This window comes from Lemur catta, chromosome 10 (assembly GCF_020740605.2).
Source record: "Lemur catta isolate mLemCat1 chromosome 10, mLemCat1.pri, whole genome shotgun sequence".
In the NCBI taxonomy this organism is placed as follows: domain Eukaryota; kingdom Metazoa; phylum Chordata; class Mammalia; order Primates; family Lemuridae; genus Lemur; species Lemur catta.
The window spans coordinates 7,285,532-7,305,013 of record NC_059137.1 but is presented as its reverse complement, the minus strand read 5'-3'; the positions used below and the strand labels follow the sequence as shown (position 1 = coordinate 7,305,013).

At 54.9% G+C, this 19,482-nt stretch overlaps 1 protein-coding gene and 1 non-coding gene across 4 annotated transcripts; one reads left to right on the top strand and one right to left on the bottom strand.

Annotated features, from left to right (window-relative positions):
* Positions 1–4,821: 4,821 nt before the first annotated feature.
* On the bottom strand, positions 4,822–4,912 carry TRNAR-UCU. The gene is given in 2 exon segments: positions 4,822–4,857; positions 4,876–4,912. It is a non-coding gene; the product is annotated as a tRNA-Arg (tRNA).
* Positions 4,913–5,256: 344 nt separating this feature from the next.
* SLC27A4 (solute carrier family 27 member 4) lies at positions 5,257–19,198 on the top strand. Of its 3 annotated transcripts, none has more exons than XM_045563298.1 (13): positions 5,257–5,568; positions 6,928–7,094; positions 8,654–9,048; positions 10,307–10,465; positions 12,077–12,146; positions 12,251–12,342; positions 13,354–13,463; positions 13,746–13,955; positions 14,134–14,260; positions 14,947–15,084; positions 15,296–15,460; positions 15,546–15,692; positions 18,296–19,198. In XM_045563298.1, the coding sequence occupies exons 2-13, from the start codon at positions 6,934–6,936 to the stop codon at positions 18,451–18,453; spliced, it is 1,932 nt and encodes a 643-aa protein (XP_045419254.1). In that variant the 5' UTR covers positions 5,257–5,568; positions 6,928–6,933; the 3' UTR covers positions 18,454–19,198. The 3 variants fall into 3 exon arrangements, with proteins under 3 accessions (XP_045419254.1, XP_045419256.1, XP_045419255.1); XM_045563300.1 differs by lacking the exon at positions 5,257–5,568 and adding an exon at positions 5,594–6,152; XM_045563299.1 differs by lacking the exon at positions 5,257–5,568 and having other exon boundaries at positions 6,409–7,094.
* Positions 19,199–19,482: the final 284 nt, after the last annotated feature.

Below are 19,482 nucleotides of genomic sequence, written 5' to 3'. Positions count from 1 at the left end.
AGCTGTTTATCAGAGATAAGCCACCAGACATACATTTGTTGTGTAAATTGAGGACCTGTAGGTTTGTCTTGCATACCCTTAGGCCTGTTAATGGATTACAAAGGATGTCCCCAAGAATGGAGGGGGGCATGATAAGGCACGTCTCACCTCCTTCCTCCTGGCAGGCAATTTAGTTTTAGGATATTCCTTTGGCTACGAGGGGGTCCATTCAGTCAGCCTGGAGGGGGGAGGTGAGCCTTAAAATTTTATTTTAGTTCACAGTAGATAGGTGAACTAAGGCCTAGAGGTAGGCAAAGAATTGCCTGGAATACCTAGAACACAGGTCACAAGGCCCCTGGTTGGTTTACCTATGCCTCAGTTTCCTTATCTATAACAATGGGTGCAGCTTATTTACAGCGGTACTATGTGCCAAGCAGTGAGTGCTAAGTACTCAAGATGCATCATCACCTTGACATCTCAAGGTTGCCACTAGAGGAGGGAGGTGGTACCATTACTTGTGTCTTACTAATGAGGCAATGGGAGCAGAGCTGGAGTTGTCTGAATATCTGCCCAGCAGGGCCACACCAGGGCCCCAACCATCCTGGCGGCCACCGCATCCAGTTCAGTGCTCCCAGTGGCAGAGGGAGGATGTGGAAGGCTGGAGGTCTACCTCAAAACCACAGACTTGGCCCTGCATGGTGGCTCACACCTGTGATCCTAGCACTTTGGGAGGCTGAGGCAGGAATATTGCTTGAGCCCAGGAGTTTGAGGTTACAGTGAGCTATGATGATGCCACTGCACCCTATATGGGGTGACAGAGGAAGACTCTGTCTCCAAAAAAAAAAAACCCCACAAAAAACAAACCACAGCCCTTTCAAGAGGAAAGCCTGGTTCTGAGCTGGAATTTCTGTAGGAAAAAGGGGCTGGGGGAGAGTTCCCTGTACCTCATCAATCTTTGCAGGATAGTCCACCTTTCCAGACCTCCTGCTAGCTGTTTGCACAGCTTCCCAAGGTCCCAGGCACCCCCACCAGAGCTCATTAAAGTCAACAGTGCCAAGGTGGCAGGAGGAGGGCAGACTCTCAGATGGTTGCCTCTGCCCAGCCAGGTGACTCACTTGCTCTAGCCAGGCCTGGACGACCCTGGGCCTTTATAGCACTTGTGAGATGGATACGGCATTAGGATGATCTGGAATGGAGGCATAGGGTGGCATTTGTGTCACCAGCTCATAATTGGAGAAAAATTGTACTGGCAATAGCTACAACTTACTGAGTTCTTACAATAGCCCATGAGGCCTTGCCAACTTCTGCCTAGGAACGTCTGTTCTCCCATCTCAATAAATCATGTGTGCCTTCATCGAGCTTCTTGAACACATCAGGCTTCTTCCCACCTTTGGGAACAGCACTCTGTCCCCAGGTTGTTGCATGGTCAGCTCCTTGTCACATCTGCTCAAATGGCACTTCAGAGACGCCTTCCCTGACCATGCCACTGAAGCAGTCGCCTTCTCCTTCCATGCCAGCACCTTATTTTCTTTAGAGCACTTACCACTCTGAAATTACCTTATTGGTTCATTTATTTACAAGTTCCATGTTTGCCCCGGAAGAGCAGGGACCTTGTTCTTTACTGCTGTGAACAGTGCTTGGCACACAGTAGGGGAGGCCGAGCCCCGTGCTGAGCACCCTACATGCAAAATCTCATTCGGTCCCCATAACAGCCCTATGGAGTAAAGGCTGATGGTAGTGAAGACCCTGGGTCACAGCTGGGCCATGGTGGAGCCTGTCCTGGGACACACAGGTCTTGAGTTCTCTCCCAGTAGCCAAGGGAAAGCCCCCTTTCCCGTCTGCCTGATAAAAACCGTATGTAGCTGACTCCAGAACAATGTTTGGGGGCAGAGGCTCCAAAGGCAGACAGACCTGGTCCTGCCAGTGACCAGCTCTGCACCCTTGCAGTAGTCACATCACCCTTGGAGCCTGTTTTCTCAGCTGTAAAATGGGGAGAGAAGTATACCTACCCCCAGCAGGACCGTTGTGAGGCTCTGTAAAGTCAGGCATGGTCAGTACTTATTAGCATATTGTAAGCACTTAGGAAATGGAAGCTGTCATTTGCCAGGAAGGCCCTTCAAGGCCTCTGAAGTCACCATGTACAAAGTCAGGCCGGGCGCGGTGGCTCACGCTTGTAATCCTAGCACTCTGGGAGGCTGAGTCGGGTGGATTGCTTGAGCTCAGGAGTTTGAGACCAGCCTGAGCAAGAGCGAGACCCCGTCTCTACTAAAAATAGAAATTATCTGGCCAACTAAAAATATATATATAGAAAAAATTAGCCGGGCATGGTTGCTCATGCCTGTAGTCCCAGCTACTCGGGAGGCTGAGGCAGTAGGATTGCTTAAGCCCAGGAGTTTGAGGTTGCTGTGAGCTAGGCTGATGCCACGGCACTCACTCTAGCCTGGGCAACAAAGCGAGACCCTGTCTCAAAAAAAAAAAAAAAAAAACAAAGTCAAGCCAGAGGTATTTTATTTTGCACACACCCAGAATGGGAGGACTTCCATAGCTTAGAAGGTCCTAATGCCAAATGGAACTAAATATCGAAGGGGTAAGCACCTACTGTGTGCCAGAGGCCAGACCAATTCAGTGCCCTGGAGAGCCTGAACTCCTTCACGTTTCCAGTGAGTCTGGAGGTCGCAGGATTGATGTTAGTTCCCTAATGCAGTGTGGACAGAGGTCATGACAATGGAAAGGAGCGCCACTCTTGAGGTCAGCCTAAGCTTGGCCTGTCCCACGAATGACAGGACTCAGTCCCTGACCTTCATAAGAACCCCCAATGGCTCTTCATTACCCCTGGGACAAACAGCACAGCCTGGCACACAAAAGCTTTTCCAATCACTTTTCCCACCATATGGCCCTCCCTTCCCAATGTAACGTCCAAGCCCACTAGTCTTTGATCATTTGACAGATATCTTCTGAGTGTTTGCTGAATGCAGATGCTGGGGGTTCAGCAGTGATTAAGAGCTCCATCCTTGCCCTCTGGGCAGTTGAGTAGTTATGACAGCTGAGGGCCTTCCATGTGCCAGGCCTGAGCTAAGAGGTTGACATTTATCATCTGCTTGAATCCCTTTTTTTTTTTTTGAGACAGAGTCTAGCTCTGTCACCCTGGGTAGAGTGCAGTGGCATCATTATAGCTCGCTGCAACCTCAAACTCCTGGGCTCAAGTGATCCTCCTGCCTCAGCCTCCCAAGTAGCTGGAACTACAGGTGTGCACCACACCCTGCTAATTTTCTATTTTTGGTAGAGACGGGGGTCTTGCTCTTCCTCAGGCTGGTCTTGAACTCCTGAGCTCAAGCAATCCTCCTGCCTTGGCCTCCCAGAATGCTAGTATTATAGGCGTGAGCCACTGCCCCCGGCCTCCTTGAATCCCTACCTAGCCCCAGAAGGCAGGGGCCATGATGACTGTATTCCCACCTGTATTCAGGTGAGGACACTGAGGCTCTGTGGGGAGCAATGATTGGCTTAAAGTCTCACAGCGGGGCCTGGGAGTGCACCCAGCTGTTTGACTGTATCACAAAGACACTTTAATAATCACAGTACTGTGTGGTGAGTATTATGCAGAAGTATTGTGAGCACTTGGTGAGGTACAATCTATTCTAGTCTCCCCTCCACCCACCCTTTGTGTGTCCAGCCAGACTGTAAGCAACTTGAAGGCCTACTGTCTTGTTTTCTGTGTGTCCCCTTGCTCCTCCCCCTTAGGCCCAGCGCATTATCTGCTGGGGTACTGCCTTGGTTTCACCAGTGTGACAAGCCTGGCTGAAGAAGAGCAGATGGCTGGTTACCAGCACCCTCCCCAAAACTCTCACCTGCCCAGTGTGCATACTGACTTAGGTAGTTGATGTGGAAATACTCATGTTTACACTCATGGATCCTGGTGGGGATCAGGTCAATGCCTCCAATTCACTTTCCCTTTCATTCATTCAACAAACATTTATTGAGCTTCCATCATTTGCTGAGCTCTGTGGATACAATCAGAGATAATCTTCGTGTCTAGATTCCAATCTTGTATGTGCTTGTGCTCAATAAGCCTGTAAACCACAATAATAAATATGTTAAGCACTACTTCAAACGCTCCCCATGAATCTCCACACCAACCCTGTAAGGAAAGCACTTTAAATATGTCCCCATTTTTATCTTAATATATGAGAAAAAAAATGTGACTTTGAACTTTCAGCTGAGAAGAGCAACCCAAGTGTGTTGGATGCCAGTGTCCATGCCCATAAACACTGCATACCCTGCCTCTTGAATATGATACCCCTGGAAGAGGTGGTTGAGTTTACCCAAGTCCCTGAAAGGATGCACGCTATACTCCAGAAGAACTAGGTCCAAATCCTGATCAGAACAAAATTTCATCTTTAATCCCTATAGACTCTGAAAAGTGCCCCTCCCCCCTTTCAAAGATTTCAACAGGACTAAGGGATTAAAGATCTATTTAAGGACACGTGGCAACAGTGGATGCCCAACATGTTTGGTTATCAAGGAACCTTGTTTCAGATGCCAAGAGCTCCACAAGGCTGGGAATCTGGCCAACGGCCTATGGGTCGGCGGGTAGCATGACAAATCAGGCGTCAGGTTTATAGCCTAATTGATTTGCTGCCGGGTCCAGAACTATCATAGGCTGAAGTTAATCAAGAGCCTCCAAACTTGTGCCCTTTATGTCAGCAAGCAAGCAGTGCTGCCTTCTCAAAGGCCAAGTTTATTGTACTAAAGCAGTGATTGGTCCGTTTCTTCTTTCTGAACCTTATAAGGGTCACTGGGGGACCTAAAATACCAAATGGAAGTGAGGGAGGAGCTGTAAAAACTCGACTCTGGTGGGACTCAAACCCACAACCTTTGAATAACCACACCAGGCCTAGCTAGAAGTCCAATGCGCTATCCATTGCGCCACAGAGCTGGCCACCACAACGTGTCCCCTGGTTCGCCTCTCTGCCTGAAACTGCCCTTTTGGCGCTCTTCTAGGTGTGGCGCTGAGCCTTTGCTCAACTCTGCCCGGGCTTGGGCACGTGCTCCGGATTCTCGGCTGACGGTGCAGGTCGGGAGTTCCCCTACGTCCGTGCGCCCGGAGACCGCAGGGAGGCAGGGCTGGGGCGGAGCCGGCAAGTCTCCTTTGGGTCTGGGGGGCGGGGTCTCCGCGGCCGGGCGTGGCTGCGCAGCGTGGACTACAACTCCCAGTGTGCCGCGCGGCGGCGCCGCCCGAGCCCGTCGCACGCGCAGGGCCGCCTGGGGTCGGGCGGCGTCGGGCGCGCAGGAGCTAGCTGCGCTGCCACCTCTGCGGCTCGCCGGCCCTGGGAAGGCGCGGGAGGCGGTGTTGCCGGCCGGCGCAGCCGGTTAGGTTGCAGGAGGCGGGCAGGGGAGGAGCGTGGCGGGCGGGGCCGGGCGGCAGGAGGGGCTCGCCCGGTGGCCAGGCCATGCAGGGCGCAGAGCCGGCGAAGCACTGCTGAGACCCGGCTCTGTGCGCCCAGGGGCGGCTAATGCCCCCCGCGCTCTCCACTCCGCTGCTGCAACCGGGCCGCATCTGGACAGAGCGCTGCGCGGCCGACCCGACTCCGGGTGAGCACAGTCTGGGCCGGTGGGTTCCTGGGCAGGGAGCTGAGCCGGGCCGAGTCAGGGGTAGGTGGCAATGCCGGCCTGGGGTGGAGGGCGCGCCGTGCCGCGCTCTCTTCCCTCCAGATGCTGTGTTATCCGGGCTGTCTAGGGGCGAGGGCGGTACACATGATCCGGGACGGGGGCCCGAGGAGACTGGGCATCCTCCCTTCTTCTCTCCCCATCCCCCAGCCTTCCCGGACGGGTTCCTGCCTTCTGCTCTGGTGGGTTCTGGGTGGCCAGAGGTCTGAAGACTTTGGAGACCCAGGCATTGGGGTTGGGGGCGCTGGTTCAGTCTCCTCGTCCCCAGCTTTTGCTTTTCTCGAGGGGTAGGGGAAGGTGATCTATAAGGGCTCCTTGTGGTCCAGACCATGTCCTCCTCCTGGCTTGGAGGCTTTCAAGCTACTTAACAGCTATGACCTTCACCTCCTCCCAAGAATAGGAAAACCCGAAGAAAAACTGAGTCCCATCAACTATCCCCTTGAGCAAGTCCGCAAAGCGCCAGGAATAGAACCCAAGAGTCCTAATCTCAGTCCAGCCCCTGCGGCACAGTCAGCCATTCCCCTTCCCTTAAGCCTCAGTCCCCAAAGATTCATCTGAGTGGCTTGCTATGTGTGTGTGTGTGTATGTGTGTGGGGGTGGTCAGGTGTGTACCTTCAAGGCCCACTTCCCCTCCCTTAATCAGCTTTGCCCCCTGGGCGGTCACCTCTCAGGCACCTCCAGCCTCTAACTTGTTTGCTCGGTTGCCCTCTATTGACCAGCAGAGGCACTGCGCTGCCTGCACCTGTGGGCAGGGACTGAGCAGGGCACCTTCCCCCCCGCCCCCCCAGCTGCCTCTTTGGGTGTTGTGTCTTGGCCTGGTCATCCACAGAACCGCTCTGGGTCTCTGGGCAAGGAGTCGAGCTAGAGCACTTAAGTTAATACTCATGCCAAGCCATCTTGATTAGGGACCCTGAATGTCAGGAGTGTAAGTCTCACACCCTTTACACAGAGTGGGAGACAAAGGCCTAAAGTGGGAAAGGGGGTTGCCTAAGGTCACTTGGAGAGTGGCAGGCAGAGGTGGGACTACCAGGCTAGAACCAGCCCCCTGCTTCTCACCCTTGGAATTCCTCACCTCAAGTCCCATGCCTATAGCCTGTCCCTTCTAGCCAGTCGTGGGACCTAAGCCTAGAAAGGGACCCCTATCCTCAGTCACTCTACTCGGTATGGCTAAGCCTCACCACAGGTTGACCCTTTGGGGTTACAGCGGCCTGGCAGTCTGGGCTGGGAGGTGGGAGACCTGGGGAATGTAGACATTTGGGTCCACTGACTGTCCTGTGCCTGCAGGCCACAATGCTACTCGGGGCCTCTCTGGTGGGGGTGCTGCTGTTCTCCAAGCTGGTGCTGAAACTGCCTTGGACCCAGGTGGGGTTCTCCCTACTTCTCCTCTACTTGGGGTCTGGTGGCTGGCGCTTCATCCGGGTCTTCATCAAGACCATCAGGCGCGATGTCTTGTGAGTACCTGGTCCAATCCTTCCCGGGGTCTCTCACACCATACTGGGTTCCTGATCCCCTAGATCTTCCTAGACCAGACCCCATGGTCTCAACCATAACAGGGCATTTGGGCCCCAGAAGAGCAGCCTCTGTTTCACACCCTTCCCCTGGCAATAGTACCTGGTACCTCCATCTCCAAGGTCAAAGTCTTCTCCCAGGGAATCTCTCTAACTTGAGGCTCTTTGGCCAGGGACAGGCTTGGGGCCTGGGAGATACATCAAGGACCAGGGCTGTTGAAGAGACATCTGCAAAGGGTCCTGAGGACACTCTAGATTATGAGAGGGTGAAGAGGAACCCTGGGAGCCCTGTCCTCAGGTTGGCACAGGTCTATGGGGGAAAAGGGTCACTTAGTTCTAGAGCAGGGTCCCTAGTCAGATGTCTGGGAGAAGCTGTTCCCTGAAGAAAGCCAGGTATTCTCCACAGGGATGTCCAGAAACACCTGATCCATGCAAGGTGCTGGGCTGGCTGTGGCGCCCAGAGAGGAACAAGGCAGACTCAGTCTGCCAAGCTCAGACTGGTCAGGGAGAAAGAAGGGGACACAGTAAATCCCTACCCTGGCAGTGCTGTGCGGGCAGAGACCCTGGTGGCCTTGCTCACTACTGTGTCCCAGTGCCCAGCACAGTGACCCACACCCAGAACAGGCAGCTCAGTATTTGTCAATCTGGGTCAATTGGCACCCCAGGAAGAGTGGTAGCAGCGAGTCTGTGGGAGCATGGAGCAAAGAGAGATGGCCTCTGGCCAGGGCCTTGGGGAGCAGACATGGCTTCCTGGAGGAAAAGTGGTTGTAATTGAGAGGTGCCTTGAAGCTGGTGGAAGGGGGGGAGTCCAGCCAGGGGGCATAGCATCGACAAAGGCACAGAAGCTGGGAGCTCACAGAATTCAAGGGGTCAGAAGGTGGCAGAGGTGGGGTAGGAAAGGAAATGTTGCCAAGTGATTCCACAGACACTTACTGATCATCTACTCTGTGCCTGGCTCAGGACCCTGGGTCAAGGTGGTGACCAAAACAAAGGCCCACCCTGGCTCACAGGAAGAAAGACTAGACAAATCAGTAAACTTCTGCTTTACTTACTATGGTGATGACCAGGGGGATACATGGCCTGTGGGAGGCTCCAAATGAGGAGTCTGGACTTTGACATGGAGCTCTGGGCCCTGGAAGGCTTGTGCCAGAGCAGCAGGCTGAGAGCGTGGGAGGAGTTGAACTCTTGAGCCAGAAAGGCCTGGATTTCAAATCTCAGCTCAGCCACCTTCCACCTGGGAAGGTCTGGGCAAGCCGTGGCACTGTGAGAGCTGTGGTTCCTCTGTATAAGGGGTGCGAGGAATCACGCGCTCTTGCAGTGTCCTTGGGAGGCATCAGTCAGGTGGGGCGTGTTACGGTGCAAGTGCCAGGGGGAGCTGGGAGTGGAAGTGTTGTAGGAGGCCTGGCTCGTGAGGCTCAGGCTGGGGAGGCAGCAACCTGGGCTGGGTGTCAGGACCCCTCACTCCCACCCCCAGCAGTCAGCTCACCTGTTCGCTCTCACAGCGGCGGCCTGGTGCTCCTGAAGGTGAAGGCAAAGGTGCGACGGTACCTGCGGGAGCGGCGGACAGTGCCTGCTTTGTTTGCCTCGGTAGTACAGCGTCACCCCGACAAGACGGCCCTGATCTTCGAGGGTACGGACACCCACTGGACGTTCCGCCAGCTGGATGAGTACTCGAGCAGCGTGGCCAACTTCCTTCAGGCCCGTGGCCTGGCCTCAGGCGATGTGGCCGCCCTCTTCATGGAGAACCGAAATGAGTTTGTGGGCCTGTGGCTGGGCATGGCCAAGCTGGGTGTGGAGGCAGCGCTCATCAACACCAACCTCCGGCGGGATGCCCTGCTCCACTGCATCACCACCTCTGGGGCACGGGCCCTTATCTTTGGCAGCGAAATGGCCCCAGGTGAGCCCCAAGGGAGCAGGGGACATGCAGGAGTGTCCCATGGGACCTCGCTCAGACTGCAACTCCCTTCTAGCTCTGGGGGAAGCTGTGTGGGTCAGTGCTTAGGGGCATGAACCATGGAGTCAGACACCAGTAAGCTGGAGGTCTTGGGTAAAGGACTGAACTCTCTGAGCTTTGGTGTCCTCACCTGCAGTTCTTATCTCATCCTATTTTCAAGAAGATACTTTACCTGAAGCACTAGCAAAGTGGCTGATGCTAGGTGGCCCCTCAGATCTAATGGTAACTGTCCTTGTGACTGATTAGGGCTCATTTGCCTCATCTATATAAAGATTCGTTCCCCATGCTCCTCGTAAAGCTTGCATTTTATTAACATTTGCTGCAACAGTGGGCACCGACAGAGTACTGAGCTTGGTGCTTTACAAGAACAGCTCTAATCTTCAAGAAGACCATGGGAGGTAGGGATTGTCATCTTGATTTTATGGATGATGAGCCTGGGGTTCAGAGGGGTATGAGGAGCTCATCCAAGGTCACACAGTTGGTAAGTGGCAGAATTGGGGTTTGACCTTGGGCTTAACCACAGGGTCCCTGTTTTTTCTCCCTACACTTGTGGTTGTGGGATAATTGACAGGGACATTATTAACATGCTGAAAGGGAGAAAGAAAGATGCAGTGGGGAGAGGGGGAGGGTTGGACAAATCAAGAGGAATCCACTGGAAGTAGGGCCGAGTGGGCTGGCACTGTACCATGCCAGTGTGGGTGAGTGTCTGAATGTCTGTGCAGTGCACGGGGAAGCCCAAGAGGAGGTTCCCACTTTCCAAAGGGGATGGAGGGCTGCCGATCTCTGACCCCAACTCTTCCCTTCTAACTAGTCCTCAACCAAGTAGCACATAGTGCAATGGATAAAAGCCCAGGCCCTGCTGTGAGATAGAACTAGCATTGTATCTGAGATCCAGCACATTCTAGCTGTGAACAAGTTCCTTTCATTTTCAATTTTATCATCTGTAAAATGGGCTGTCAACGATACCTCCTTCCTAGGGTTGTGGGAGCAGCAGAATGCAGGTAAAGGGCCTGCTCTGTGGTTAGCCAGCAACTGATGGAGCTGTTGCTCCTGTCAACACTGAAGTCCCAGGTGCTTCACCCACTTCTCTCCCCGCCCAGCCAGTCTGCCCTGACAACATGCCCAGCCCTGGCATGAGCAGAAGTCCTGGGAACAGGAGGTTTCTTGGTCTGCCTGCTGACCTGCCCTGTCTCCCCTGTAGCTGTCTGTGAGATCCATGCCAACCTGGACCCCTCGCTCAGCCTCTTCTGCTCTGGCTCCTGGGAGCCCAGCACAGTGCCCGCCAGCACAGAGCACCTGGATCCTCTGCTGAAAGATGCCCCAAAGCACCTGCCCAGTCGTCCTGACAAGGGCTTCACAGGTGGGCTCCCCTTCCCCCACAGAGGGTTTCTAAGATGGGCCTAAGACACATCACTGGCCTCAGGGCCAGAAGACTTGAGTTCTGCAAACTTGCTCTGTGCCTGAACAAGTCATGTCACCTCCCTTTTTCCATCTGGAAAATGGGGACAATAACCCTGGAACACTGGGGTTACCATGAAGGTGCAACAAGCTGATGTATATAAAGATGCCAGGCACAGAGCAAGTGCACAAGGGTTCCCTAAGTCCAATTCTTTGATTTGTTGAACAAGCCTTCATGGATGCCTAGCAAGTGCAGGATGATGAGGACCCCAGGAACTTGCTTTGTCTGAATTTTCGCTAGGGTTAGGGTGGGATGGGGTGGGGGGAGTGCAGCGAGGGGCAAGAGCTTTTGAATATTCATCAAGTGCTTGTCCAGTGCAGGACACTACTGTGTCTCCAGCTGTGATCCTCTCCCAGCTCTGGGCTGCCTCCCTCACCCCCTCTTCCAGGCAGCCTCCCTGGGCCTCTCACCTCTTTTCTTTTATACTCTAGCTTGCCTGGTCCTGCTCCTCTCACTCCCCTGCAAAGCCACCCTGCCTGGTGGCTCAGAGCTCAGGCTGGCGAGTCAGATCTGAGTTTATATCCCGGCTCTGCTGCTTCCCTGTGTGGCTGACACCTAACCTGCCCTCTGAACTTTGGTGCCCACAGCCACAAAATAGAGGATAACAACAGAACCTACTTTATGGGGTGGCTTTGAGAGTTGAAAAAAATACAGTGGATCAAGTCCTGAAGCTAGGGTGTGGCAGGAAGGGCTCAGTAACTGGGCATTGTCCTCATTGTCTTTTGACCTCTCTTTCATACACGGACCTGGTCTCCTGGGTGCCTTTGTAAGCTGCTTGAGGGCAGGGACTCTGGCTGGTTCACCCTGCTGCCTGGTGCTTAGGGCCGGCAAACAGCAGACAGCCAGAGAGCTGAGATGTCATGGCATGTGCTAGAAGCATGTAGGGTCATCCTGTGGAGCTCCTGACCTCCAGGAACCTCCAGTCTGGTAGGGCTGAGTTTCCTATAGAAACTATAATGGGGCAGCCCCTATTTAGGGCCACGGGGTGAGAAAAATACATAGTTAGCAGTGCAGAAGCTACCTCAATACCCCGCTTCCTGCAGCTAATGCCTCCCCGTGCTCTAAGACTTAGGGCAGTCATTACCTCCTTCAGGAAGCCTACCTGAAGCCATCTCCCCTCCCACAAGCCCAGGCCAAGTGTCAGTGCCAGGCTTCAATAGGTCCTGTGCTGCCTGCCCTCCCCCTGGTGCTTGGTGCTCAGTATGGGAATTGCCTCCATCCTCATCTGACTGTCCCACTCAGCTATAACTCCCGAGAGGGCCTGTGCCAATCTTAGTCACTAATGTCTCTCCCCCACGGCCTGGCAAGGAGTGAGGGCCCGGGAAATGTTTGTTGAAGGAGTGGATGCAGGCGTTAGAGCAGAGCAGTGTGTGAGGGCATCAGGGTAGGCTTCCTGGAAGAAGTGTGGTGGGAGCAGGTGTTAAGGGCTGCAGATATGCAGGCATCTGTCTGTGTGGTCCCATGCCAGTCCCGTGCTGCCCCTCACAGAATTCATGTGTCTGTTTTCTTCAGATAAGCTCTTCTACATCTACACATCGGGCACCACAGGGCTGCCCAAAGCTGCCATCGTGGTGCACAGCAGGTAAGGCAAGGGTGCCTCAGCATGGGCATCAGCATGGGCAGGGCCTGGGAGCCCCCTCCCCCCGTCCAGGGGCCCACCCAGCCATTCGCCCTGTGCCCTCCCAGGTATTACCGCATGGCTGCCCTGGTGTACTACGGATTCCGCATGCGGGCCGACGACATCGTCTATGACTGCCTCCCCCTCTACCATTCAGCAGGTAGCCCTGGGCCTGCCTCCTCTGCCTCTAGCATCCCCCAGCGCCACAGGCCCCACTTTTCTTCTCAAGCAGCACGTTGCCATAGAAACACATGAGCTTTAGAGTCAAATCTGGGGCTGGGTGCAGTGGCCTGTAATTCCAGCACTTTGGGAGGCCAAGGCAGGAGGATCACTTGAGGCCAGGAGCTCAAGACTAGTTTAGGCAACATGGGGAGATGCCTGTCTCTTCAAAAAATTAAAAAATTAGCCAGGCATGGAGGCACTCACCAGTAGTCCCAGCTCCTTGGGAGGCTGAGGTAAGAGGATCGCTTGAGCCCAGGAGTTTGAGGCTGAGTGAGCTATGATGACACCACTGCATTCCAGCCTGGGTGACAGAGTGAGACCATGTCTCTAAAAAAAGAACAACTCTGGCCATTGATAAGATCTCAGTTGTCTTGTCTATTAGGGCATCCACACCAGCCTCAGTGTGTGTTTGACAGTGTCCTACAGGGCATTTGGGCTGGTCTGATACTTCAGATTGTTTCCACAGATGTGCATGGCATTGCTGCTTGGTTTTAGAGGCTTAAGGGGAGACAAAGCTTAAATAGACACAGTTCCCGCCCTCCGGGTGTTTAGAGTGGTGTGTGTGTTCCTGAGTATGGAGGAGGGGCAGGGAGCAGGAGTGCAGCCCAAGGAAGAGCTGGGTGATGGAGGTTGGGAGGCTTCTGGGAGGAGGTCCCTCAAGGCTGACAGGTGTGAGGGGCAGAAGCCCCGCAGGGCAGCTCTGTCCTGCTTGACTAAAGGGCAGCCTTATGGGCTTGGGACAAACTCTAGACTCCCCTGGGAGCAGAGGCACTGAGGCACCACAGAAGGGGTCTGAACAAGGGAGAGATGTTCACTTAGTGCAGGCAGGACAGGACAGGAAAGAGATCAGGAGAGGGGGCCTGAGAGGATGTTGGCCTGGGTAATGGGGGGAACCTCTGGAGGGAGGGTCTCTGTTTCCCTGACCTCAGGGCCCACCCCTCTGCTTCAGGAAACATCGTGGGAATTGGGCAGTGCCTGCTCCACGGAATGACGGTGGTGATCCGGAAGAAATTCTCAGCCTCCCGGTTCTGGGATGATTGTATCAAGTACAACTGCACAGTGAGTGAGAGGGGAAGGGAGGGAATGGGCAAAATGTCCCCCATCCCCTTGTTACTCTCCCCACAATCACACTTTGGGGCATCTGTCTTACAACTGAGGTGGCCATTCATTCAGAAGGGTTCACTCGGGGCAAAATTCCCATTGTTTAGATGGGAAGACTGAGGCCCAGAGAGGGAGGAGATTACACAGCCAGCCCCTGGGGAGGGTAGAGGTTTAAGGGATTGGGAAGTAGTGAAGTGAGGGCACCTCAGGAGCCTAGAGTCACACCAAGTCCACCCCTAGATCGTGCAGTACATTGGCGAACTGTGCCGCTACCTCCTGAACCAGCCTCCCCGGGAGGCAGAAAACCAGCACCAGGTTCGCATGGCACTAGGCAATGGCCTCCGGCAGTCCATCTGGACCACCTTCTCCAGCCGCTTCCACATACCCCAGGTGGCTGAGTTCTACGGGGCCACTGAGTGCAACTGCAGCCTGGGCAACTTCGACAGCCAGGTTCGGCCAGGTTGGGGAAGGGTGAGGCCACTGCGGGATGGGCCACGGGAGGCACTGGGCAGCAGAGAAGAGGGCAGAGTTCCAGTGCGAGAGTGTGGGTGATGGAGTCCCCTTGCCCTCATTGTCCAGTTTGGGGCCCACGGTGGAAGAGCCCAGGCCCAAGTCTTAGTCTTCGCAGGTGGGGGCCTGTGGCTTCAACAGCCGCATCCTGTCCTTCGTGTACCCTATCCGGCTGGTACGCGTCAACGAGGACACCATGGAGCTGATCCGGGGGCCCGATGGCGTCTGCATTCCCTGCCAGCCAGGTCTGCCTCAGGCCGGAATTGGGGGTCAGAGGGGGAGGGGTTGGCCCGGGAAGGAGAGAAGCCAGGTGTGGGTGGATGGGAAGCCCTGTTCTGACCGGTGGCCAGCAGTCAGCTCTGCTCCTAGGGCTATAAGTTACTCATTTCTTTGTCCATCCATTCATTCACTTGCCTGTCCATCTGTCCATTCATTCATTTTCGTGTTGACTCGAGAGGACCCTGAGCCCAGGCTGCTTGGGATTGATTCTGGCTCAGCCCCTTAGTTCTGTGTCATGAGCAAGTTATTTAGCCTCTCTGTGCCTGAGTCCCCTTATCTGCAAGCGGGGCTGATGGCAGCGCCCTCATCAGGTTGACTGCAGGATTACACATGGTAAAGAACATAAAGTTCTGCGAGCAGAAGGCAGGGAGCAGGGACTCCATGTGCTGGTTTTATTAGGCTGTCCCCGTACAGCCTGACCGCATTGCTGTGTGCGCATCTTCCCATCCATTCAGTGAACAGGCATCACCACGTGCCTAAGGGTGTCAGACCTGCCGAGATGAGCTCCCGGCTGGGGAGAAGAGGGGCATTTGTGTGGCAAGCAGTACGGATCCAGTCAGATCAAGATGCAGGGTGCATTTGGTGAGGTGGGGACAGGTTGAGAGAGGCTGCTGCCTAGGCCACATCTGAGTCTGCCTGCCCCACCCCCTAGGTGAGCCAGGCCAGCTGGTGGGCCGCATCATCCAGAAAGACCCCCTACGCCGCTTCGACGGCTACCTCAACCAGGGCGCCAACAATAAGAAGATTGCCAAGGATGTCTTCAAGAAAGGAGACCAGGCCTACCTCACTGGTGGGTCCCCAGCCCTTCACGGCCCCTTTCTGAGGAGGCGGAGTGGATGAGGGGACCTTCTCGCACCTTCAGAGAATATCTCCCCAGGACTCACCGCCCCGCCCCCAGCTCTTAGGGTAAAAGAAGTCCTTGCGCTCCAGCGAGGACTGCCTGGCTCAAGCCTGGGCCAAGGGTCAGCCAGCGCAAGCGGCTTCATACAACCCCTCCCTAGGCGACGTGCTGGTGATGGACGAGCTGGGCTACCTGTACTTCCGAGACCGCACGGGGGACACGTTCCGCTGGAAGGGCGAGAACGTGTCCACCACTGAGGTGGAGGGCACGCTCAGCCGCCTGCTGGACATGGCCGATGTGGTGGTGTATGGCGTGGAGGTGCCAGGTATGTGTGCGGAGATGGGAGGTGCGTGCGGAGGCACCACCCGGGGCCACCTCCAGCCACTCACCGTCTACCTTACTGCCCCCAGGAGCTGAGGGCCGGGCCGGAATGGCTGCTGTGGCCAACCCCACTGAGAGCTGTGACCTGGAGCACTTTGCACAGGTCTTAAAGAAGGAGCTGCCCTTGTACGCCTGCCCCATCTTCCTGCGTTTCCTGCCTGAGCTGCACAAAACAGGTGTGTCCCACTCCTGCGCCAGCTCTTGGGTTCCAAGCCTAGGCTCTTTCCCATTTCTTCCGTGGAGACCCAATTGGCTATCGTCTGACCTGTGCCCATAGCCTGGCTGGGCAGTTGGTAAACTGATCTGCCCGTGCAGAGTGAGCAGACTGAGTCTCCAGAGAGAAGAGGCTCATGGTTCCTTCGTGGAACAAATACTGACTGACTGCCAGGCACCGTGCTGGGCCCTGGGGACACAGGTAACAAATTCTGACGAGACCTTTGCCTTCTTGGAGCTTTTAGAGCAGGAGGGAAGGCAGCCATAGGACAAGGAATTCCAGAGATAAAGACTGGGCCACAGGTCAAGCTGAGAGAAAAGGAATGAAGGGACGTTTGGGATGACTTGAGGCTGCCCTGAGGAGGTGATGGTTCAGCTGAGATCCGAAGGAAAGGGAGGAATTTACTAGGGTGGGAGGTGTTCTAGGCTGTGGGAGCAGCAAGTATGAAATCCCCAGGGCAGGAAGGAGCTTGGGTGCCGGGGGATGAAAGGAGGCCCCCAAAGCTGGAGCCAAATGAGAGGGGCAGGCAGTGGCATGAGATTGGAGGGAGAGGCCAGCAGGGGCTAGAAGCCCAGGGCCTTGGAGGCCCGGTGGGAGTTTGTGTTCTCCTGGGGGTAGTAAGGAGCCACAGAAGTGTTTGAGTAGGATCGTAACCTGGTCAGATTCATGTTCTACAAAGCTCTCTAGCTGCTCTCTGGAGAATGGGAGAGGACTGCAGGCAGCCTGGAAGGAGTGGGGAGATGCATGAGGGGCTGTTGCAGTTGGCCAGGTGAGAGGTGAACAGTGGCTCTGTAGTTACACATGAGGGCAGCACCGTCCTTCTATCTGTTGGCCCACTGGTGGCTCTCATGAGTTTCCTGGTGGGCAGGGAGGGCTGAGGCTCATGCCCAGACCTGCCCCCTCTGGCTCTCCCTGGTTGCTCACCTTTGGGCCACATCTGCCTGGCCACCTCCCATGTGGTCATCATGTCATCGCCCACCTTGATGACAGGCCTTCCCCGATCAATGTGGCCCCTGCCAGAGAGTGGACGCCTGGACCTCTGGGGGCTCCTGAAGCAATAGGGAGGGTCTAGGGCTTCAGTGTGGCACTGAAGGACAAGGACACTGGGACCAGGCTCATGATCAAGACTGCGTGCGAGTTCCCTGAGGATTGAATGACACTGTGACTTCTGTCCAGGAGGGGCAGGGAGGCTATCAGATCTTGGGGTTCAAGTGGGCTTTGCTACAGAACAAACCAAATGTATTTGCCCTGCAATGGCATCAAATGACCATTTTATTTGCTCACAGTTCTGTGGGTCAGCAATTTGGGAGTTAAGTTCAGCTGAGCGGTTCTCCTGTTGGCCTTGCCTGGGGTTACTCAAAGAGCTGCCATCACTTAGTTACTCAACTGGGGCAGGAGGCTCTAAGATGGCCTCACTCCTGTGTCTGGCTCTCATCTGGTTGCCTCTGCAGCACTGTCCAGCAGAACTTTTTGTGATGATGGAAATGTTTAGGATCTCTGCTGTCCAACACAGTAGCTACTAGCCCTGCATAGCTATTGTGCACTTGAAATGTACCTAGTGTGACTGAGGAACTGAAATTTAAATTTTGTTTAATTTTAATTAAATTTAAATAACCACATATAACCAATGATGACCCTGTTGGACAGTGCTGGTCTGGGGGCCACTGGAGTTGCTTCATCTCTGCTCCATGTGGCTTCTTATCCTTCAGAAGGCTAGACTGGCCTCAAGGCATCCCTGAGACCCTGGGGGCAGGGAGAGAGGAGGGGATGAGACTGCAGGGCCCCTTGCAGCCTAGACTCACCCAGAAATCCCACAGTGTTGCTTCTGCTACATTCTATTGGTCAAAGCAAGTCATAAGGCCCATCCAGATTGAGGCCAGTGGGGATTGAGAAAGACTCCAGCTCTTGCTGGGAGAAGTGGCAAAGCCACATTGCAAAGGTGTACAGGGAGGGGAGGACTCTGTAGCCCTTTTTTGGAAGTCTGTCACACCCAGGCTCAAATCTCCTAAGACTGATGAGTATCAGTCTTCTCATTGTGCAGTGGGGCTAATACTGTTGATTGAAAGAGGCACAGTTTACATACTATTAAGGGGGAAAAAGCTGCTAATTAAACTATTTCAGAGATGTTAAAATTTGGAAGCATGTGTGTCTTAGAAAATGAGATCACACTTGTACTCTGTAAGTAGGTGCTCAAGTAAAGGGTCATCAGTCAGGAGACCTGAGTTCTGGTCCCCCACTTTGCTGTCACTCGGTGTGTGAAGTCGGGCACATAGCTTCCCTTCTCCAGGTCTCAGTTTCCCCATCTTCAAAATAGGTGTGGGTGGGTAACATAGCTGTCCCTGTCCCCCACCTCTGCTTTCCCATGGCTGCTCTGAGAAGCAGTACATAAAGTAAGGGATGGAGCATTCTTTGCAAATTTTAAAGGGCGGTGCCTCCTTCTCCCACACTCCTCCTCCCCTGTTTTCTCTCCAGCCCTTCTCTCTGTCCTTCCCCAGCAGTGGTGGTCAGGTCCCTGGGAGCTCAGGCCCCTGCCCTGAACTCTCTGAGTTTTCCCCACTCCCCCAGGGACCTACAAGTTCCAGAAGACAGAGCTACGGAAGGAGGGCTTTGACCCAGCTATCGTGAAAGACCCGCTGTTCTACCTGGACACCCGGAAGGGCCACTACGTCCCACTGGACCAAGAGGCCTACACCCGAATCCAGGCAGGCGAAGAGAAGCTGTGATTTTCCCCCTACATCACTCTGAGGGCTGGCAGATGCTGGATCCAGAGCCCCAGGCTCCACCCCAGAGGGGTCCTGGACACATGCCTGACCAAAGCAAGCAGGGCCCAGCACCTCCACCCAAGGTTCTGGCCCCTCCCTCCAAAACTGCCAAGTGACTCACTGCCACCTCCCACACCCACTCCAGAGGTTTTCTGTGAAAGCCTTATGTGCAAGTTATGTATTCTGGGCTAGGCAGGCCCTCTGGTTCCCAGGCTGAGACTGACAGGGCCTTCTCAGGATGATGTCTTGGGTCAGTGCAAGGAGAGGTAGAGGGGTCACCAAGCTCTCCACAGACAGCAGGGAGCTTATAAATGGGACCAGGGCAGCAGTCTCCAGACTCAGGAAGCCAACACAGTGGGCAGGGGCAGTAGTGGCTGTTGGTTAGGTGGCCGAAGAGGATCCTGGCCCCAGAGCTGCCCAAGTTCATTCAGCTTCACCCATATCTCCAGGAGGGGAGTGGAGGGGAGGCACCAACAGGGCCCCTGATCCCCTCCTGCAACAGGACGTGAGGACAGAGCGCCCCTTATCTCTCCCCACTCCATCATCCTCTCCCTGGGTGGCTGCCTGGCTGTCCCTCAGGCAGGGCCTTTCTGCCCTTGTGGATGTCTGTGTCACCTTCTCCATCTCAGTCCTGCCCTGGCTATGAGAGGAGGAGGAATGGGGGGGAGGGCTCAGGGACCAATAAACTCTGCCTTGACTCCTCCTAGCCTGTGTGCAAGCCACCTGAGCTACTCGGCCCCAGAGCCCTCCCCCCCCCCCCCCCCCCCCCCCCCCCCCCCCCCCCCCGCCTGCTCAGGCCTCACCTCCTGCCCCTCTGGCCTGTTCTCTCCCTCTTCCATTCATTCATTCACCTGGACTTCGGATGCAACAGGTAAGATGCCACAGCCCCTGCCTTCAGTGCACAGCTCAGATGGGGGCAATTTCCACCTGAGTCTGGCAAGCTGTTTAACAGTGTGAGTACAAAAGTCCAAACCAGGCAGAGCACAGTCA